The sequence below is a fragment of the Lynx rufus genome, unplaced genomic scaffold (genome assembly GCF_022079265.1).
Source record: "Lynx rufus isolate CCGP_SWC_20201006 ecotype Redwood Valley unplaced genomic scaffold, mLynRuf1.p SCAF_3, whole genome shotgun sequence".
Lineage (NCBI taxonomy): Eukaryota > Metazoa > Chordata > Mammalia > Carnivora > Felidae > Lynx > Lynx rufus.
The window spans coordinates 133,480,171-133,499,750 of NW_025814845.1; the positions used below are offsets into that span (position 1 = coordinate 133,480,171).

At 37.9% G+C, this 19,580-nt stretch overlaps 2 protein-coding genes across 2 annotated transcripts in view; one reads left to right on the plus strand and one right to left on the minus strand.

Annotated features, from left to right (window-relative positions):
- ETFDH (electron transfer flavoprotein dehydrogenase) overlaps positions 1-4,807 on the plus strand; it is a 30,970-nt gene extending 26,163 nt beyond the window's left edge. The window contains exons 11-13 of the mRNA XM_047091025.1: positions 1,967-2,149; positions 2,544-2,765; positions 3,994-4,807. Coding sequence (XP_046946981.1) covers positions 1,967-2,149; positions 2,544-2,765; positions 3,994-4,157 — 569 coding nt within the window. The 3' untranslated portion in view covers positions 4,158-4,807. The remainder of the gene's footprint in view (positions 1-1,966; positions 2,150-2,543; positions 2,766-3,993) is intronic.
- Positions 4,808-4,903: 96 nt separating this feature from the next.
- Positions 4,904-18,373, minus strand: PPID (peptidylprolyl isomerase D). The gene is made up of 10 exons (XM_047091026.1): positions 18,212-18,373; positions 16,828-16,968; positions 14,563-14,669; positions 11,994-12,182; positions 10,969-11,091; positions 10,721-10,827; positions 8,848-8,989; positions 6,059-6,145; positions 5,924-5,966; positions 4,904-5,172 (listed from the first exon to the last, which is right to left on the minus strand). Exons 1-10 carry the CDS (start codon positions 18,294-18,296, stop codon positions 5,084-5,086), a joined length of 1,113 nt encoding a protein of 370 aa, XP_046946982.1. The 5' UTR covers positions 18,297-18,373; the 3' UTR covers positions 4,904-5,083.
- Positions 18,374-19,580: the final 1,207 nt, after the last annotated feature.

Consider the following 19,580-nt stretch of genomic DNA (forward strand, 5'->3'; position numbering starts at 1 on the left):
TCAGTTGGTACAGCATGCTGTTCTTGATCTCGGGGTTGTGAGTGCTGAGATTGGTCAAATAAACCTAAAAAATGTTTTTCTTAATTTAAAAGAAGAAATGATTTCAAGTTCGACAGTACTGCATTCCATTTCATGTATGTAATATACACACTAAGATACCTCACAAATACTGAAGTGTCTTCAATCTGAAAACAGAACAGCTTTGCACACTGCAGAACCCGGCAGCACCTTTTCCTTTGCAGGCTTTGCCTTCTGCGGTGGTGGAGAGGAAGAGTGAACACTGAAACCTCTGTTAATCTATGAAGACCCTTTAATAGTTCTCAATTTTTCTCAAAATAAAAGCCTCAGCTTTCTTACTCTTCTGATTTCATCTCTTTTTACTCTCCATTCCAGCCACACTGGCTTCTTTACTATTCCTGAAACATGCCAAGCATGTTCCCATCTCATGGTCTTTACTCATGGCTAACTCCCTCTCTGCCTTCACCTTTGCTCAAATGTCAAACTCGCATTCATGGTGGCCTTACATTCACCATACCACTTAATTTGCAACACACACAGAGCACTCCCAACACCGCCCCTCCACACACACACACACACACACACACACACACACACCCCGTGTTTTTTATATAGTATTCTCCCCCTTTTGGGAAGATACTTATGTATCAACTTTATCTCCTGCCTCTTGTAGAAAATGCTTCAGCAGAGCAGGGACTTTGTCCATTATGAATCCCAAATACTTGGCATATAGTAGCAACTCAACGGATATTTGATAAATAAACCTTATTCCTTAGAATTCCAAATAACAAGTGTTCCTCCAAGTAGAAGTATGACACCTGATTATGCCTTCAAGTATCTTTGTAGAAATGGAGGCCTAGGATGTGGAAGAGGAAGGAGATAGATAGAACATAGAAAAGGCAAGAAGCTACTTCAAGGAGAACAGAATAGGTAAGGAGTGTAATTGTTGAGCAGTGGAACTTTTTTCCTAATTTTCTTGCCAAGTTATCTTTCCTTATTGGGACCACCAGCCATACTTTCACCTTCTTGACACACAGTACCAGCACATAGATGATACTGAAGCAAGTAGATCACCAAAGACTAGATTGAGGATGACAGCCTGAGGGAGAGGGAATGGAGCCAGAAGAGGCAACATTGTGACTGGGAAGTGTATAGTCACTATGGAGTTTGTGACAGTTAAGAACCAGTTAAATGCATGCAGCAAGTTTTAGGTATTGTTACAATTTCCTAGGGCTGCCACAATAAAGTACCACAAACTGGGCTGCTTAAAACAACAGGAACTTATTCTGAGTTCTCTAGGCATTGATGGGACCTTACTCTGCTGCCTCTAGTCTTCTCACCCCTCCCAGCTTTCTGATCGTTCCAGACATTCCTTGGCTCGTGGCAGAATAACTCTGATCTCTGCCTCCATCTTCACCTCTCTTCCATGTGCATAAGGACACCAGTCAATGGATGAAGGACCCACTCTATTCCAATATGACCTCAACTAATTACATCTGCAGTGACCTTATTCTGACCCATCCTGAGATCCTGGGGGTTAGGACTTCAAAATAATCTTTTTTTTGGGGGGGGGGGACACAATTCAACTTGTAAGAAGTAGAAGTGTTTCATTTAATCAGTTATAAAATGCCTCACTTTTATAGTAGCATGAACTTTGTAAGTAACCATTTCAGGTTCATTCAATTTTGAAATGGATTTTTTGCGCTACTAGTTTAAGAAATCAAATGTCTTACTGCCTGTTAACAACATATATCAAATGGTTATCTTTTTTGGAAGATGCCAACATTTACACAGGAAAGATTCTTCAGATGTGGTCTCACATGACCACCTGTTTAAATTTACTTAAGATTCACTCATCAAGTATTTCAGCAGCAAAATACCTTCATGATAAAGTATTTTATACTCCTTGAGGTGATTTGACACTAACACTTCATGTTTTTAATAAAAGGACTCCATGTAACTGAGTATGAGGACAATTTGAAGAAATCATGGGTGTGGAAAGAGCTATATTCTGTTAGAAATATAAGACCATCCTGCCATGGAATACTGGGTGTATATGGAGGGATGATTTACACTGGAATCTTCTACTGGATATTTAGAGGAATGGAGCCATGGACTCTAAAACATAAAGGTAATTCCAACATACTTGAGTATGAGTATTAAAATCATTAGCTGCTCATGAATGGGGGGCACCTAGTTGGCTCATTTGGTAGAGCATGTGACTCTTGATCTTGGGGTCATGAGTTCTAGCCCCATGATGGGGGTAGAGCTTACCTTTAAAAAAAATTTTTTTAACCTCATGAATGTAATCCATTAAGTAGTAGAGAAAGTAAATTTAACGTTTTGAACTTGTCTTAGTAGAGAAATAATGAACTCAGTATTTTTAATAGTGTGTTGTTACCATAAGAGGGTTAAAGTTTTATTTCTTTGGTAGGGTATTTTCAAGTTTTCATAAAAATGTTTGATAAAGTACTTTTATATTAGTGTTTTATTTTTATTAAACATCTTTCTCAAAATGGTTTAAGGTTCTGACTCTGATCAGCTCAAGCCAGCCAAGGACTGCACACCTATTGAGTATCCAAAACCTGATGGACAGATCAGCTTTGACCTGTTGTCATCTGTGGCCCTAAGTGGTACTAATCATGAACATGACCAGCCAGCACATTTAACCTTAAAGGATGACAGTATTCCTGTAAACAGAAATCTGTCAATATATGATGGACCAGAACAGCGATTTTGCCCTGCAGGTCAGTAATGTGATTTCCATCCATTCCTAAAACACAAGTATTTGTTTTAACCATGTTGGTAATAGACTTCCATTACCATTGGAAGTCTACCATTTTCATTGCATGGAAATTGTAAATGACCCCCTACATACAGCTTCCTTTAGAAAGCTCATTTTTATGGTTCTTATTCTATCAGTGCTGAAATAATAGGGATTTTTTGGTAAGCCTAATTCAGAGGACAGTTGTCAAAAACTTTTCCCTTTCTACTCTCAGACCAAGGTAAGGATTATGGAACACCAAAGAATACCTCTTTCCATGTTCACAGGACTTAAAATCATTTCTGTCATGGCTGCTCCTACACACACATACACAGAGAGTATATATACTAAAATACTAGGGTATAGCCACATTCAGCTCAAAGAAATGGTCCCAGACATTAAATTCATCATGAATACTGTATCCTTTAGTGTGAACTTTCAATGAGAATTGTAATAGGAATTGGGTCTCAAATGATATGGTAGAATAGTATGTAGATATATGAAAATTAGTACATTCTGGAGGGACTAGAATTTGAATATAAGCTCTCTGAGGGCAGGCACCCCAACTGTCTTTTGACTTTACTTTTAAATAATTTCTGTCATCACACTGGTTTTAAAATCTTCAAGGGGGAAGGACTGGATGTAATTTGTCTTTTCAACTGTAGCTATGTGCTATGTTATAGCACACATATAACATTGGAGCTCAAAAACTGCTAAATGTTGTTCCCTTGTTAGTAAGACTAACTCAGCCAATACTGCTGTACCTTCTACTTTTATCTATAATTTATTTTTTTTAATATTAACAACTAGTTTTTTTTTTTTAACGTTTATTTATTTTTGAGACATACAGAGACAGAGCATGAACGGGAGAGGGTCAGAGAGAGGGAGACACAGAATCCGAAACAGGCTCCAGGCTCTGAGCTGTCAGCACAGAGCCCGACGCAGGGCTCGAACTCACGGGCTGTGAGATCATGACCTGAGCCGAAGTCGGCCGCTTAACCGACTGAGCCACCCAGGCGCCCCTTTTATCTATAATTTATACTAACAGCAATGGCACACTCCAAGATCTTCATAATATTCTCTACGGGTAAACATTCAGAAAACAAACCTTTAAGGTTTCTGTAGCTACTGTTTGCAGGGGTTCAATTTCTATGTTTGAATTTTAAAAGTCAAAATACACACTTCATAGTATTATTTATTTTTCCTTACAGGAGTTTATGAATTTGTACCTTTGGAACAAGGTGATGGATTTCGGTTACAGATAAATGCTCAGAATTGTGTGCATTGTAAAACATGTGATATTAAAGATCCAAGTCAGAATATTAACTGGGTGGTACCTGAAGGCGGTGGAGGACCTGCTTACAATGGAATGTAAACTGCAACTGATTTCATTTGCAGGCAATTGTGAGAGTTTCTTTAAAATGTATGGCAAGCTAACTAAACATTTAGAAGTCAACAGGTTGTCAAACTATCTTACCACGTATTACTGATCAGAATGTTTATAAAATTATCAACGAAATAAAAATTTTATACCTATACCTAAAATTGTCCCATAAAAAATTATGAATATGCCTCTTACATAAAACCTTATCAATGAGGTAGCATCTGCTTACCTCTTTAATTCTTCAGAGATTCAGTACCAATAGCAAATACACTATTGGCCTTTAATGTATATTGCACTTGTCAAATTCAAGACTTCAAGTATAAACGTATTATTATTCTAGACCAGAGGTGAGCATCCAGCCCACCACTTTTCTTATGAAGTTTTATTGGAACTCAGCCATGCCCAGTGGTTTACATACTGTCTGTGGCTACAACTGTAGAACTGAGTAGTTGTGACAGATGATAATGGTCCACAAAGCCTAAAATATTTACTCTCTGGCCCTCTGGATAAAGTCTGCCAACCCTGAACATGTATATCTGTATTATATGTAAGTATAAAAATGCCAGCAAAAACCAACCACAAAGAAATACATCAAAGAATCAAGGGAAACAGTATACAAACTTAAGCTTTAATCTGTTTATCCAACAGATGTGTCTTTAGGAGATTAGAAACAGGCTGGACACCATTATTCTTTGTAACTAATGCAGAATAGCCATTAAAAAGAACCAACTTCACTGTATTTTGTAACACCGTTTTATTAAGAGTGAACCCTTTTCAGTATTCCTAAACTGTAAACAATGAGAAACTGAAGTATCAAAGGAAACACATCAGGGATCATCTATAACAGACAGAAACCTTTAAATTTTCTTATTGCCTTTATACAATCAATGCATATGTAAGTAAAACTGAATTCCTTATTAGGCAAACATTTTTGCATATGCTGCCTTCTCTTTATCTTTCTGTGCCTTTATCTTTTGTTTGACTTTCAGCAGTTCTGCCTGGATAGCTGTAAAATAAATATGTAAATAGGAGTTATTTCTCAAAACATCCAAAAAATGAGGATGCCCAACAAACTGATGTTTTAGTATGACAGTTAACGCCCCCCGCCGTTGATAAAACTCTTCTTGTCCATAAAGTAACTGAGCTCTATTAACAGAATATTTTACTGGGGAAACATCACACAAACACAAAAACCATGAAACATAATTTTAGAAGATTGTCAATTTGAAAGAAGTGCCTTTCCTATTTTACTTTAGTAGTAAGAAACTGAAGATATATTTTAATACCTAGGCCTACCATCACTATTTGTAGCAGACATTATTTGAAAAACAAATTTTTGTGCTCTAACTTTCCATAGCTTTCCTAAAACATATCCAGTAACTAGAATACTTATATTATGGCCTCATTCAGCTTAAGGAATGGTCCCAAACATTAAATTCATCATAAATACTTTATCTTTTAGTGCTGTGCTTTCAACTAGAATTACAGCAATAGGAACCAGATCTCAAATGATATGATAGAAAAATAGTATTCAGATGTGTGAAAATCAATATTCTGATGAGAGACCAGAATGTAAGCTCCTTGAGAGCAGGGATCTTGATGTTCACTGCAGTATGGCCAATGCCTAGCCCAATAACAGACATTCTGTAATATACGTTGAACAAATAGGTCTCTAAGTGGCAAAAAAATACAATGGTTTATGAAGGTGAATTCTTACAGGACAAAATGAACTTTCACTATAAAAAGTACAAACTTACCTTTATCTTCTGGTGCTATCTCCTGAGCTTTCTTAAGATCAGCCTTTAATTGAAAAAAAAACATTTAAAGAAATTAGATGTATGATTTATGAAGGTGGTTGTCTAAAAAAATTAAAATTTAGAACAAAATTTTACCAAAGCTTGATCGTATTCTTTTAATCCTTGCCATCCTTGGGCTCTACGGTACAATGCTTTCGTATTTGATGGGTCTATTTCAAGAGCCTACAAAAAAATTGTAAAATTAATATTTTTATCTAAATATTATTAAATATATGTGCTAGATTTCAATTTACTGCCAGTCAGCTACAAATCAACCCTTTACTGCTCTGTGATAATGGAGTTGGATGGACCCTGTAAATACCCTCTGCCAGCTGGCACATTACATTTTGTCAGTAGAGGGCACTAAAGGGACACGGATGAGAAAAGCTGTTTCTCTTGCAGGTTCCAGTGCATTTATCTTGGGCTCCTCCTGCACTGAACTTGGTCAACAGCACTACTTGGTCAATAGGAGCTCCCTTGCAGGTAACTTCCCTAAGCACTACAGGGAATCACAAGTATGGTACCCATTGAACTTCTCTGCCACCAGTAAGTCACAGCTATCCTCTCTCCAATGAAGTACGGATCTCAGCCTAAGGGCCCTCAAGAGGTGACTTTTCCTTGAGGCTCCATCCCAGCTCCATGTATTTATATATGGCAGATAGATATCTATCTGCTATTCCCATATTCTTCAGAATTCTCTTTACTAGCCAATCCCTCATTATTCCAATCTCCTCTTACATGTACTTTTATATTAAACTTTCTCTTTTCAAATTACTATATAGTTTCTATCTCCTGATTGGACCCTAAATTATCAGAGAAAAACATGAATAAAAATTTGTTACACTCTTTACTTGCAATCTATGAGTTTAAGGAGCAGTAGTTAACACTTAATAGGTCTCTGCTCTGAAACAAACATTTTAGAAATAACCTATTTTGTTTATTCACATCTTCTAAAGGTCAATACTAAGATTTTACTACAAAAGGCATATTATCTGCCTCACAAAGGTCCAAAAGAAATCCAGAGTTGGGGCACCTGGCTGGCTCAGTCAGTGGACCATGCCACTCTTAATCTCCAGGTCAGGAGTTCAAGCTCCGCATTGGGTGTGGAGACTACTTTAAAAAAAAAAAAAGAGGGGCGCCTGGGTGGCTCAGTTGGTTGAGAGACCGACTTCGGCTCAGGTCATGATCTCATGGTTTGTGAGTTCAAGCCCCGCATCGGGCTCTGTGCTGACAGCTCAGCGCCTGGAGCCTGCTTCTGGTTCTGTGTCTCTGTCTCTCTCTGACCCTCCCTCACTCATGCTCTGTCTCTCTCTGTCTCAGAAATAAACATTTAAAAAAAAAAAAAAGAAAGAAAGAAAAGAAACCCAGAGTGAAGACCAAACTTTTCCTTGGATAAATTTTTCCCTGTTGTATGCTCCCTTCTAAATATACTAGCCCTTATTCTACCTATCCTACCAAATTAGTATCTCATTAAAAAAAAAATTTTTTTTCAAGTAATCTCTACACCCAGCATGGGACTCAAACTTACAACCTCAAGATCAAGAGTCGCGTGCTCTACCAACTGAGCTAACCAGGCACCCCAGATCTCATTTGATTTCTACTTACTCTGGGCATAGCTGATTTAATTACATTGCTTAATGTGCAAAATACATAAAAATTACTGGAGATGGGTCTTTCTAAAATACAGTTTGGAAAATTTTTCAACTATGCAATAGGAAGAATGTCATAATTGCTCGATTAAGGAGGTAATGCTGCCACCTATCTAGCTTTATCAGTCAGTATCCCTGGATGTCACCATGAAGACAGGTGACTTTTGAGTGTCTCAGTAGTATCCATTCTCCCTATGTAAATCCTGATGACCCTAAATTGAAACGGACTCCCTCTTCAGCCAAATAAAAAGTTCCTTGAGAGTATGAGTCTTTTAACTGAAACACCTAATCTCGGGGTGCCTCGGCTGGTTAAATGTCTGACTTGGTTTTGGCTCAGGTCATGATCTCATGATTTGTGAGTTGGAGCCCAGTTCAGGCTCTGTGCTGACAGCACAGAGTCTGCTTGACATTCTCTCTACCTCTCTCTCTCTCTCTCTCTCGTATCTAAAAAAAAAAAAAACCACCCTATCTCTGTTAGGTGCTTAAACTATACCCAATACTGTGCTAAATGTTCTTACATGTTATATAATCTTTGTAACAATTCCATAAGGCAAGTATTATTTTCATTTAATATAAAGATGTTGGGGCATCTGGGTGGCTCAGTCTGTCAAATGTCTGACTCCTGACTTCAGCTCAGGTCACGAGCTCACAGTTTGTGGGTTTGAGTCCCACATCAGGCTCTGTGCTGACAATACGGAGCCTGCTTGAGAGCCTCTCCCTCTCTCTCCTCCCCTTCCCTTCTCATGCCATCTCTCTCTCTCTCTCTCTAAAAGTAAATAAACTTTAAAATAAGCAAATAAATAAATAATAAAGATGTTACAACTCTCTAAAATTAGGACTTACCCAACACAAAGTTAGTAACGGAAGTCTAACAAAAACACCCAAGTCTGACTGGCTCCACAACCCATAATCTTAATCATTCCTGGCTTTGTCTTCCAATACCTAGCACACAATAGGTGCTCAATATGTTAAAATGAATAAATGAGCTGATACTGTGCTCTGAAGGGAAAAGGAAAATAACTTCATTGGTATTAAGTTACATAATGTTATAAGCTAAATGAATGGATTAACAGGAAGAACTGAAGGTCCAAAGTATTTAGAGATAAAAGAACTTTTTCATCAAGTCTCATTAGGTCCTATGTAATAAAATATATTAATGTATATAAAATTGTTTTTGTTCAAGTTGATAAATCATAAACCAACCCCTTCAAAAAGTCTGATGTCAAAAAAACTTACCTCCAAACAACTGTCAATTGCTCCCTGCCAATTTGACATCTTCAGTTTACAAGCACCAATATTCAGCACGCAGCTTAAAGCTATAGGTTGCAGCTTCAATCTGTCTGCTTTCTCAATAACAGCCTTTGAACCTTCCACGTATCTGGAGAATACATTAATAAAGTTGGCATGTAACGCCACATACGACTTAACCTGCTCCTTCAACTATGTCAAAAAGTATTATGTCACTTCTGATATAAAAAGCTCATCAAATACTAATATTAATATTCTTAATGATCATAATTTTATTTTCCTTTAGATTTATTTTTATTTGTTCCAACTTTTTCCCCAAAAGTGTTCAAAGAAACCAATTTAACAACAATCCCCAAATCTAAAGATAATCATGCACTACTAACATGTCCCAATTCTTAAAACTCACGATCTCCATTATTTACGTTCCAATGTAATTATGTTTGGGCCAAGGTTCTCGCTGTGGGAGAGGGTATAGAATGAGTTGACTTTGAACTGTATTTTAATACAGCTGACTTTGTTGACTTTGAACTGTTGACTTTGAACTGTATTTTAATACAATTCTTAGCTTTGCCCACGGAAGAAGGCCCAGAAATGATGAGCACACCTGGCTCTCAGAATCTGGTTTCTAAAATCAATCCCCCAATAAAAAGAGCCAGGGCTCCTTGGAGAAACTGCTAATACCAAATCAAGAAACAAGATGAACATAGAACACCTGTGAAAGCAAGCAAGTGCTCAGAGACTAATAGGAACATGTCAAACAGATACAGGAAAGGGGGCTTCCACTGGACAAATTGGAACCCTTTGAACATCAAAAAGGAGAGTACAGTAACAAGCTGAACTGGAGAAAAAAAAAAACCAAAAACACAGATTTACACTGGTACTAAAAAGGGAGGCGGGGCAGAGGGAAGAGGCTCTTTCAAACATTAGAATGCCAGCTATGAATGATAAATTAGAAAATCAGTTCTGTCACCATCAATGTAATAACTGATTCGGGCAAAGATCTTCAATGATGCTAACACCCACTGGATGAAAGAAAGATTAGGAGCTGGATATTTACACAATCTCACAGGATCACTTCACAAAGTACTTATTATTTACAAAAGGAAAAGGTACTTTTATGACACAAGCATCTGGCTAATGCCACTTTAACCAAATGCCAAAACTCAAAATAGGCCAAATTGACATGTGCTTTCAGGATGTGGTATCATAGGAAATATTCAACACCACCGATTTAAGTGGTCTTGCCAAAATATTTAACCTCAAAATAATCTTGAGGGAGCAAACAAATACAGATGGTATTCCATGAAACAACTGACTTAAGACTGCACAAAATACAAATGACTTAGAAAACCTAATGTAAAATAGGAACTACCAAAGATTAAAGGAGACTAGAGACACAAAACCAAGTGAAATAATTAGGGAAATCACATGGATTACATATTAGACAATATTATTGGATGAATGTTATTCTGGGGGTCTTTTTCAGTGGTCCAGAAGGTTATGTGGAAGCATGTTTTTGATTCTTAGGAAATATCTGCTAAGCCATTGAAGGGGTAAATGTCATGGTATCTGTAACTTCCTTTCAAAATGATTCTACAAAAACAAATGTAGCAAAAGTTAAAAATTAGTGAAAACAGGTAAAGGTACGTGAGTATTCATATACTATTCTTTCAATTTTCCTGTATTTTGAAATTTTCAAAATAAGAAGTTAGAGGAAACAAAAGAAATGCAACTATTTCAACACACCTGGTTATTACTCTACAAAGTAATTTTGCCCAAAAGACAATAAACAACTCTGAATTTCAGTTTATAATTCAAGTTACAAGTTATTAAAATTAACTTACTAAAAATATTTTATTACCTTAAAACTTTTGTATATTTTTTAATGGCCATCTCCCAATTCTGGGATTTGAAAAAAGTATTTCCAATATTTTTTAAGTCTTCTGTTATTAGTAAAATTTTATCTACCTGTATAAAAAAATACAAATATGTTGCATTTTAGTAATTAATGTAGCTAAATGCTAGGTTCTATCATTAAGACAGACTGATACAAAGCTCAAAATTTTAGTACTATTTTTAATAAAGTTTGACTAATCTGAAAGTACTCACATCTTTTAAATCTATATCTGCATCCTCAGGGAAATCTGGATGACTGTCACCAGAGCCATCTTTTGGGAATATGCCCCAATCATCCCCTTCCTTCAATTCTCCGCATTCTGCAATAACGCACAACTGTAAAAATAATCCTAAATTGTAGAGGTGCACTACCATATTAATGAGATTAAAAACAAGAGATCTAGGTTTAAAAGCTATACAGGTATAAGTTATGTGCAACACTGTCCATGTCACTTCTAAAATGACAGATTGACAGAAGTCTCATCTATCTGCTCTAATTACAATAATGCCCTTTATATACATTCCACTATACAATACAATGTCACTATTTTATGAAAGTGTTTTACTGCTATTTAGCGGCTCAGTGTACAGAGAATAGTTGAAAATGTTATCATTTTCTATATAATTTTCTTTCGGTGAGGCATGTCCTTTCAAGTTTACTACTGTTTCTGTCATACAATGAGAAACAGTCTATTTCCTCTAAGTATTTCAGTTTCCAGTTCCCACACACAACCCTGCCAACTAGGTTAGGTAGTATTCTGGCCACTGTGATTCAAACACATGTAAAATACGAGGTTCTTTACAGAGTTACATAATCTAGTCTAAACCCTCAAGTAATTTATACAGGATGAGGAAACATGCCAAGAAAACTTAAATAACAAGATCAAGGCCAAACCACCAGTTAAATGGCAGAGTCTAGACAGGATTCTTGGTTTCCTGTCCTCTTCCTACTATGTACTACTGTACATACTGATTCAAGGTTTTGCAGGTATAGAAAAGAGTTAAGAAACCTACAAAAAAATCACCAAAATTGAAGTTGAAATAATAAAAATCTCCTAAAAGCTACCCTAATCTCATCTTTCCCACTGTAGAAAAGTTTTAAAAAAAAGTGGCAGTCCAAGCTTCAATACCAAAAGTCATCCCAACATTCTCCCAACTAATAATCACCTGATCCTTTTACTTATGGTTAAGGCAGTAATTAAGATAACAAGTATATCTCACTATAACTTTTTACTTACTTTGGCAGGTTTTTCACCTTTCACTTCTACATTTTCCAGTATCCTTGCCACACCCATTCCTTTAATTACTTGACCAAATACCACATGTTTCCCATCCAAATGAGGAGTCGGAACTGTTGTGATAAAGAACTGAGAACCATTTGTATTGCAGCCTGCGTTTGCCATGCTCAATAAACCTTCCTGGTCATGCTGTAGAAATAAAAATCATTAAAAGAAAACCAAGGTTAGTGGTCCTAGTCTGAATTATTCTTTCACTGACCATTCACATAAAACTAGGGCAGGCTTTAATGTTATTCAGAGCAAACAATGTAATTTTATTTTGTATAAATTGCAACCTTTAATCCACAAACATGGGGCACTTAATCACTTTTTAGACCTTAATAAAGTTTATGAAACCAAATAAAATAATGAAAACAATGGGGGGGGGCAGGTTTCTAAACAGGCCATTTTGAGAACATATTTGTATCTCAACTTAAGATGAAGATGCTGCATTATGGAAATCTAATGATTGTACTCTGCCCTCTTTTCATAAGGAATGCTCTCTCTTCTGAGAACAGGGAACAGTCTGAGAACAGGAAACAGTCTTCCCATTTTTATGAGCCTACACTTTGATTCCTCCTTTACACATCAATAAACTGGGAACAGTGATGGGACATTCAATTTAGACAGGACATTCGTTAGGTACTTTCCTAATCTCAGAAGAATCCAAACAGGGGCACCAGGGTGGCTCAGGTGGTTAAGCATCCAACTCTTGATTTTGGCTCACATCATGATCTTACAGTTTGTGGGATCTAGCCCCAGGTCAGCTCTGTGCTGGCAGTGTGGAGTCTGCTTGAGATTCTCTCCCCTCTCTCTGCCCTGACCCCATGCACGCGCACGTGTGCGCGCACACACACGCATGCTCTCAAAATAAATACATAAATAAAACTTAAAAAAAAAAAAATACAAACATTATGGCTTTCACTCCAGGTGAATCTTCAGAGAACCATTCCAGAGAATGACCTAAACAAACTGCTGCATACATCTCAAAATCAAATTTCTACTTGGCATCAACCTATTCAAAGATTCTATGAAACCCAATGTCTTCATCTTTCCACTTTATCCTTAGACTTTCTAAATTTTTTTTTTTTTTCAACGTTTATTTATTTTTGGGACAGAGAGAGACAGAGCATGAACGGGGGAGGGGCAGAGAGAGAGGGAGACACAGAATCAGAAACAGGCTCCAGGCTCTGAGCCATCAGCCCAGAGCCCGACGCGGGGCTCGAACTCACGGACCGCGAGATCGTGACCTGGCTGAAGTCGGACGCTTAACCGACTGCGCCACCCAGGCGCCCCTAGACTTTCTAAATTTTTGTCGGGTCATGCACTGTCCTGTTAGTCTTCCCACCAAAAATGCCTTTTACCCCTGCAACCCAAAAACTTCAGCTTTCAAGGCTACCAAGTTTGTAGAAGGCACAAACCATCATTTCAATAGGCCCCCTTTCTTTTGATCAAAGTGATCACATAATCTTAGTTTTCATTCTTCAGGTAGCTTCTCTTTTTTCCATTCCCAAAGTTTGGTGCTTTTCCCACAATATCAAATAGAATATTAACTTTATTTTCTTAGCTTTCTATTGCCTTTGTCTTTCCTCACTCATATCCTTCAAACTGGCATCTATGTTTTAGTTCCTGTCTAACCAAGTCTTGGCCACCCTGCAAGGCCCAGTTTAAGTACCCATTCCTCTTCAATGTCTCCCCTAATAATTTAGAATATATAAATCATACCTGTCTCCTAGAATATATAAAGTCTCAATCAATTTAGCATTAATTTGCATATTATTTATTCTCCAGTTGTCCCATGTGTTTTAATCTTGTCTTCCTGGTAAGATCTTAAATTATCATCAAAGCCATTCATTTTTATAAACCCTCTGGTGCCAGTGACAGTACTAAATACATACAATTGCAGCCAATGAATACTGTTTAAAAGACTGATGACAATTTCTTTTCAAATTATCCTAATTACCTTGCTCATATTCCTCATTTCCAAAGATATTACTTTACTTTTGTACTTACGTGTCCCTTCTTACAACTTGAATGATGCAATATACCCCAATTACATCTTGGGAAAATGAAGATAAGGCACAGGCACCACTAATGTCCTTTAGGAGCTTGGACATTAACCATATCCGTTACTTTGCAAATCCCCTGACATCCTGGATATTAGCGATGGTTTTGTTGCTCTTCAAATTCAAGCATAAAGATGCACAAGTTACCATCCTTCTGATAATGAGAACATTTTTCCTGGAAACAATTCTGCCATATGGTGGCCACTCTTAAAAACTCATTGGCTTTACTGAAGTATGTAAACCTGGATCTCACAGGCATAACCATTGTATTTTTGCCAAATAAAATTAGTGGATCAAATTTTTCTATATTAAAAATAGTAAATATATATTAAATATATATTTACAAATATGATACCTTTTACAAGAAAAGGAGAATCTAAGCACACGTTGAAACATTTATTGGTTCTTAGTCCAACAAGTATCCCAGACTATTAGCAATAAACATTCCCTTTTGTCCACTTTACCTTATAATAGAAATTTTCATCTTCAAATTTTTCACCATAAATACTTTCTCCGCCTGTCCCATTTTGATTTGAGAAGTCTCCACCCTGAATCATAAATTTCTTAATAACTACAAAAAAGGAAAACAGCTATTAGAAACTAAAATATGGAGGACTATAGTAATGTTAACTAATGAACATGTAATAAGAAAGATGAACTTCCTAAAACATGACTCTAGTCTTAGCACTCTCCTGTCTTTCCCCACCCATCCCCACAACTCCAAACTCTTAAAAGACTTTTCATAGTCTGAGTCCAAACTACTTTTACTGCCTGCTCACTCACTAATACTCAAAGAATTAGTTCAAACGGCACCTCCTTGTGAAACTGTCACTGAGATCCCCAAGTTGGATCTCATCAATTTTCCTCCCACAGCATCTTGATTCTACCTTTACAACACATATTGTAATGATCTGTCTCTTCTAGGAAACAATTTCTTAAGTACAGCAACTGCTTTTCACCATGCACATGGCTAGGCACGTTACTCATTAAAGTCTACTAAATAAGATCAATTATTCTGAGATTTGTTATACGATAATGGAAGTACTTAAGCAAGTATTAGCACTTGGTGTCAAAGGTTCCCAAGACCACCTCCATGTTCAGACATTTTCTAGGATTCATGGGCCTCAGCATTTGGTTGCATTACAATAATGTAATAAAGATACACAACTAGATGATAAAAGAAAAAGATAATAAACAGAGTCTGGAGGAATCCATGTGCTTCCTTACACTCTCTCGCTTCTATGAGAGGTCATATAGCACATTCTTCCCCCAGCAAAAAAAAAAAAAAATGCAGCAACATGTGCACAATGTTGTTGCCCATTACAGACTCAGGGTTTTCATCAGGGCTGATCATGCAGTTACTCTCTACCTAGCCATGTACCAAAATTTCAGACGCTCAAAAGGAAATGAGATGTTCAGCATAAATCAAAGTGTGTGTACAAACAATCTAGGCACAGTAAACCATCATTATGATTCAGGGAATCGTTCAAGTGCCAAGTTCCTAAACTCCAGCTAATGGCCATCCTGCAAGCAAACCTTTCTAAGGAAAGCAGTCTCAGGCCTCCTACATCAACTCTCTTCTGAATACTACCTTCTATTAGTATATTTTAGTATTTTATTAAACATAAATGTAAAACATTTAAATATTTTATAATCAACATTTTTTCTTAAGTTTCTTTTAAAAATACTACTCATGATTATGCTTTAACTTATTTATTCATCAAGCAAATATTTACTGAGTGCCTATTTAATAACTATACTGTATGCTGAAAACAAAACGATGAAAACATTTAGTTCCTGAATTCATGGAACCTAGAGCCTACTAGGGAACCATCAAATAATCACTAAACAAAGGGTGACAGGCATTGTGAAGTGTCATCTTTTAATTAAAATAATACCAAGACACTGAATCTTTCAATCAGCTACAGCCTTTCCAGGCAATCCTGTCCAGTACTAGGTATAATTTTTTTGTCATCAGTCAAGCTAAAGTCTGCTTCTTGGGGCGTGTGGATGACTCCATCGGTCAAACATCCAACTCTTGATCTAGCTTAGGTCGTGATCTCAGTTTGTGAGTGTAGCTGTAGGCACAGAGCCTGTTTGGGATTCTGGGACTCTCCGTCTCTCTCTCTCTATGCCCCTCCCCCGCTTGTGCTGCACACACACATGTACTCTCTATCTCTCAAAATAAATAAGTGAACTTTAAGAAATAAAAAATAAAAATAAAGTCTGTTCTTTATCATAGCACACCCTTTGTGTGTGAAGAGCCAGATGTCTGGTGAAGCTAAGGCATTCCATTTCTAAGTAAACCTTAGCACCCTCTCAGAATTCCACTTTTCACAGCTCAACCTTTATGAAATTGAGCTACTGCCTCAGATGTCAAAGCATCCTCCTGAAACCAGCAGTAATTTTTAACTTTCACTCTTTATCACTTGATATTTTCTTCCCTAATGCCTACAGAATTATTTACAAGAATCAGATTCAAGGGGCACCTGGGTAGTCCAGTTGGTTAAGCGTCCAACTCTTGGTTTCGGCTCAGGTCAGGAACCATCCCACTGTTTGGGAGTTCGAGTCGCACATCAGGCTTTGTGCTGACAGCCTGCTTGAGATTTTCTGTCTCCCTCTCTCTGCTCTTTCCCCATGTGCACGCGCGCGCGCACACACACACTCACTCTCTCTCTCAAAAATAAGCGTTAAAAAAAAAAGAATCAGATTCAAATTTTTACACATACTTCGATGGAAAGGACATCCTTTGAAATGGAGAGGTTTCCCAGTGGTGGGTCCAATGCCTTTTTCTCCTGTACACAATGCACGAAAATTTTCTGCAGTTTTCGGTACAATATCTGCAAACAATTCTAAGACAATTCGACCAACTAAAATAAAAAATGAAATCATGTCAGTATACAAACAACCAAATATGCAAATGATAAAAGGGGAGCTGGTAAAATTCTAGTGACTGAAATACCAAGTTCTCTTTTTTGGTCATTTTTCTAACATTCAAATTTAGTCTAATGTTAAGTGTCATGTATCTTAAAGAATCTGAAGCAATTACTTTTCTACATCTTAACAAAAGATCATAAATACAGTAGCCAGAAGATTAACACCATATAAGGGACACTATGAAGTGCAAATGGTTTTAAATTCTGAGTAATTTCTTCTAACTTGTAGTCAGAAATTATAACCACCAAGTAACCAATAGGAGAAAATTAAATATCCTTTGAGTGGTCAGGTTGGCTGAGTTTTAAGTATAACTGTAGCCTCTGTGTTCTATGGAATCTGCCTAATGCAGCCGCTCAAGCAAAAATGTGAAGTTGTTCCCATTTTAGACAACTCCTAAGGCAGGTAAAATAAACCTCGCGCTAATTTCAAAACAAACTAAATGTACATGTGCGTCCATTATCATCCACGGGGTCCCTAAATCCTGATGTGTCCGTTAGTATTTGCGTTAACACAGCCTAGCCCCACAAACCTAACCCGTTCTGCAAGAGCAATTCAGTTACAAATCGATACGCTAATTCACAAGACCCTAGGAGCTTCCGAGCTGCTGACGTAGCCTAGGCAACCACATTGCTACATTGAGCTCCTTTTTCCCAATGCCAAAACAGAAAATATTCACCAACCTGACGGTACCTCTAAGTTAAAAATAGGTAATAAGAAAAACCAACAAACAAAAGTCGCTCTATTTATAAACCACATGGCAGCGGCTGATATATACCTCGCGTGGCAAAAGACATGGCGTGACCGGAACTCAACAAACGCCTATCACAGTTTTCCGAATGTCCCACTACGTACATAAAACAACCTTATTTCATGCCTGCTTGATGCAAGGTGGCGAGGAAGTACAACCAAATCAGGAGAGACAAACTAAAGGCCGCCACAATCCCCAAACCAGAAATTTCCAGAAACTTCCGCGCGACCGATGGTATTGGTACAAGGACGCGGGCTCCACCCAGCCTTGGAAATCAGTATTTGTTCCAACAGTCCAGTCTGGGGAGCCATCCCCTTCGCATCATAGTGCAGCCCCTGGCCCGAACCGCACGCCACCCTCGGAGTCGCCCAAATCCTGGTAAGTCCAGCTTCCTCGGGGCCACTCCCCAAGTATCAGACTCTGCTCACCTCGCTCCCCTCCGATGTCCACGTCAAAGAAGACTCGGGGGTTACTGGGGTTGGAGGGCTTAGTCTGGGGGGACGGGTGAGACATTACTGAATTGCAGATGCGCTTGGGAGCGAACTCAGACAATCTCGTAGACGCCCAGCACCTTCGACCCCAAAGCTACTTTCTCCGCGACGATCTGTCGGCGGCGCTGACGAGCTACTTCCGGCGTGAGGTCGGGAAGCCGCGCCCTGACTTCCGGCGCCTCCTCCCGGCGTCGTTTCCGCGCGCTGGAGCTCGTGCGCGTTCTCTGTAGTTCTCTGCCCTGTGCTTTCTTGCTTTTCGCGTACTGAATTTGCAGCCCCGATCGTTTTTACTGTTTTCGCACATGTTTCATCGCTTTTCCTACCACGGTAGTGTAAAAGAGCTTTGGAGACCGTCCTCTCCATCCCAGCCTCAGGTCTGCCGCTAACGGATGAGTGACTGCTTCTCTGAAACTCATTTTGCTTGTCTGGAAAATGGGACAAAATGCTCACCTTGGGGGGTCGTTTTGAGGATTGAAACGTAAATTGCTTAGCACAATGCCTAACACAGCCTGGTGGTAGCTAATCAATAGTGGCCATGTTATTACTGCCTTATTGTTAGAAGTTACTCTTAATGTTAACATTTTTACTGATGACTGTGAAGCTGAACGTCCAGAAAAGAGCAGTTTCGTTCCCTGATAAAACTGTGTTATAGTCCAGTTTCCCCTTATGGGAATTTGTGTAAAGATTTTACCTAGTCATAGGAACATAGACGCACCTCTGATCAAGCCTAATTTTGGAGAGAACTGGTATGTTCTTTAGCACTTTGTGATATTCCAGTTGTTCATTATTCCATCTATCCTCTCCCATTAGAATTACTCTGCTAGGACAAGAATTTAGTTTTGTTCATTGCTTTATCCAGAGCACTTCTAACAGTGTCCAGCAGGTAGTAGGTGCTCAATAAATTGTTTTGAATGAATGAATGAGTTATACAGAATGCTAACAAGAAATTTTATTTCCATATGTCTTTGCGTATGCTTTGAGAAGATTATCAGTGCTTCCTGCTGACCCTTTCAAATTCCAGCACATTAAAACTAATGTAAAATCTTAATTCCTTACCAGTTGACATCCTTGAATTCCATGGTGTTGATTCTTTGTGGTTCCCTGAGGATCAAGTAAGCTCAGCACACAACTCATGAGTCCTTTGATGAATATGAATCAAAATAAATTGTTCTCTAATCCATTCTCATTTCCAGGCTGCAAATGGCAATTTACAGTTTGTCTCACAAATATCAAAACATAAATTCACATTAAAAGTTTTCTACTCCTCTAGCTTAAAGGTAGCCTTTAGCTTATTATTCTGAGAATT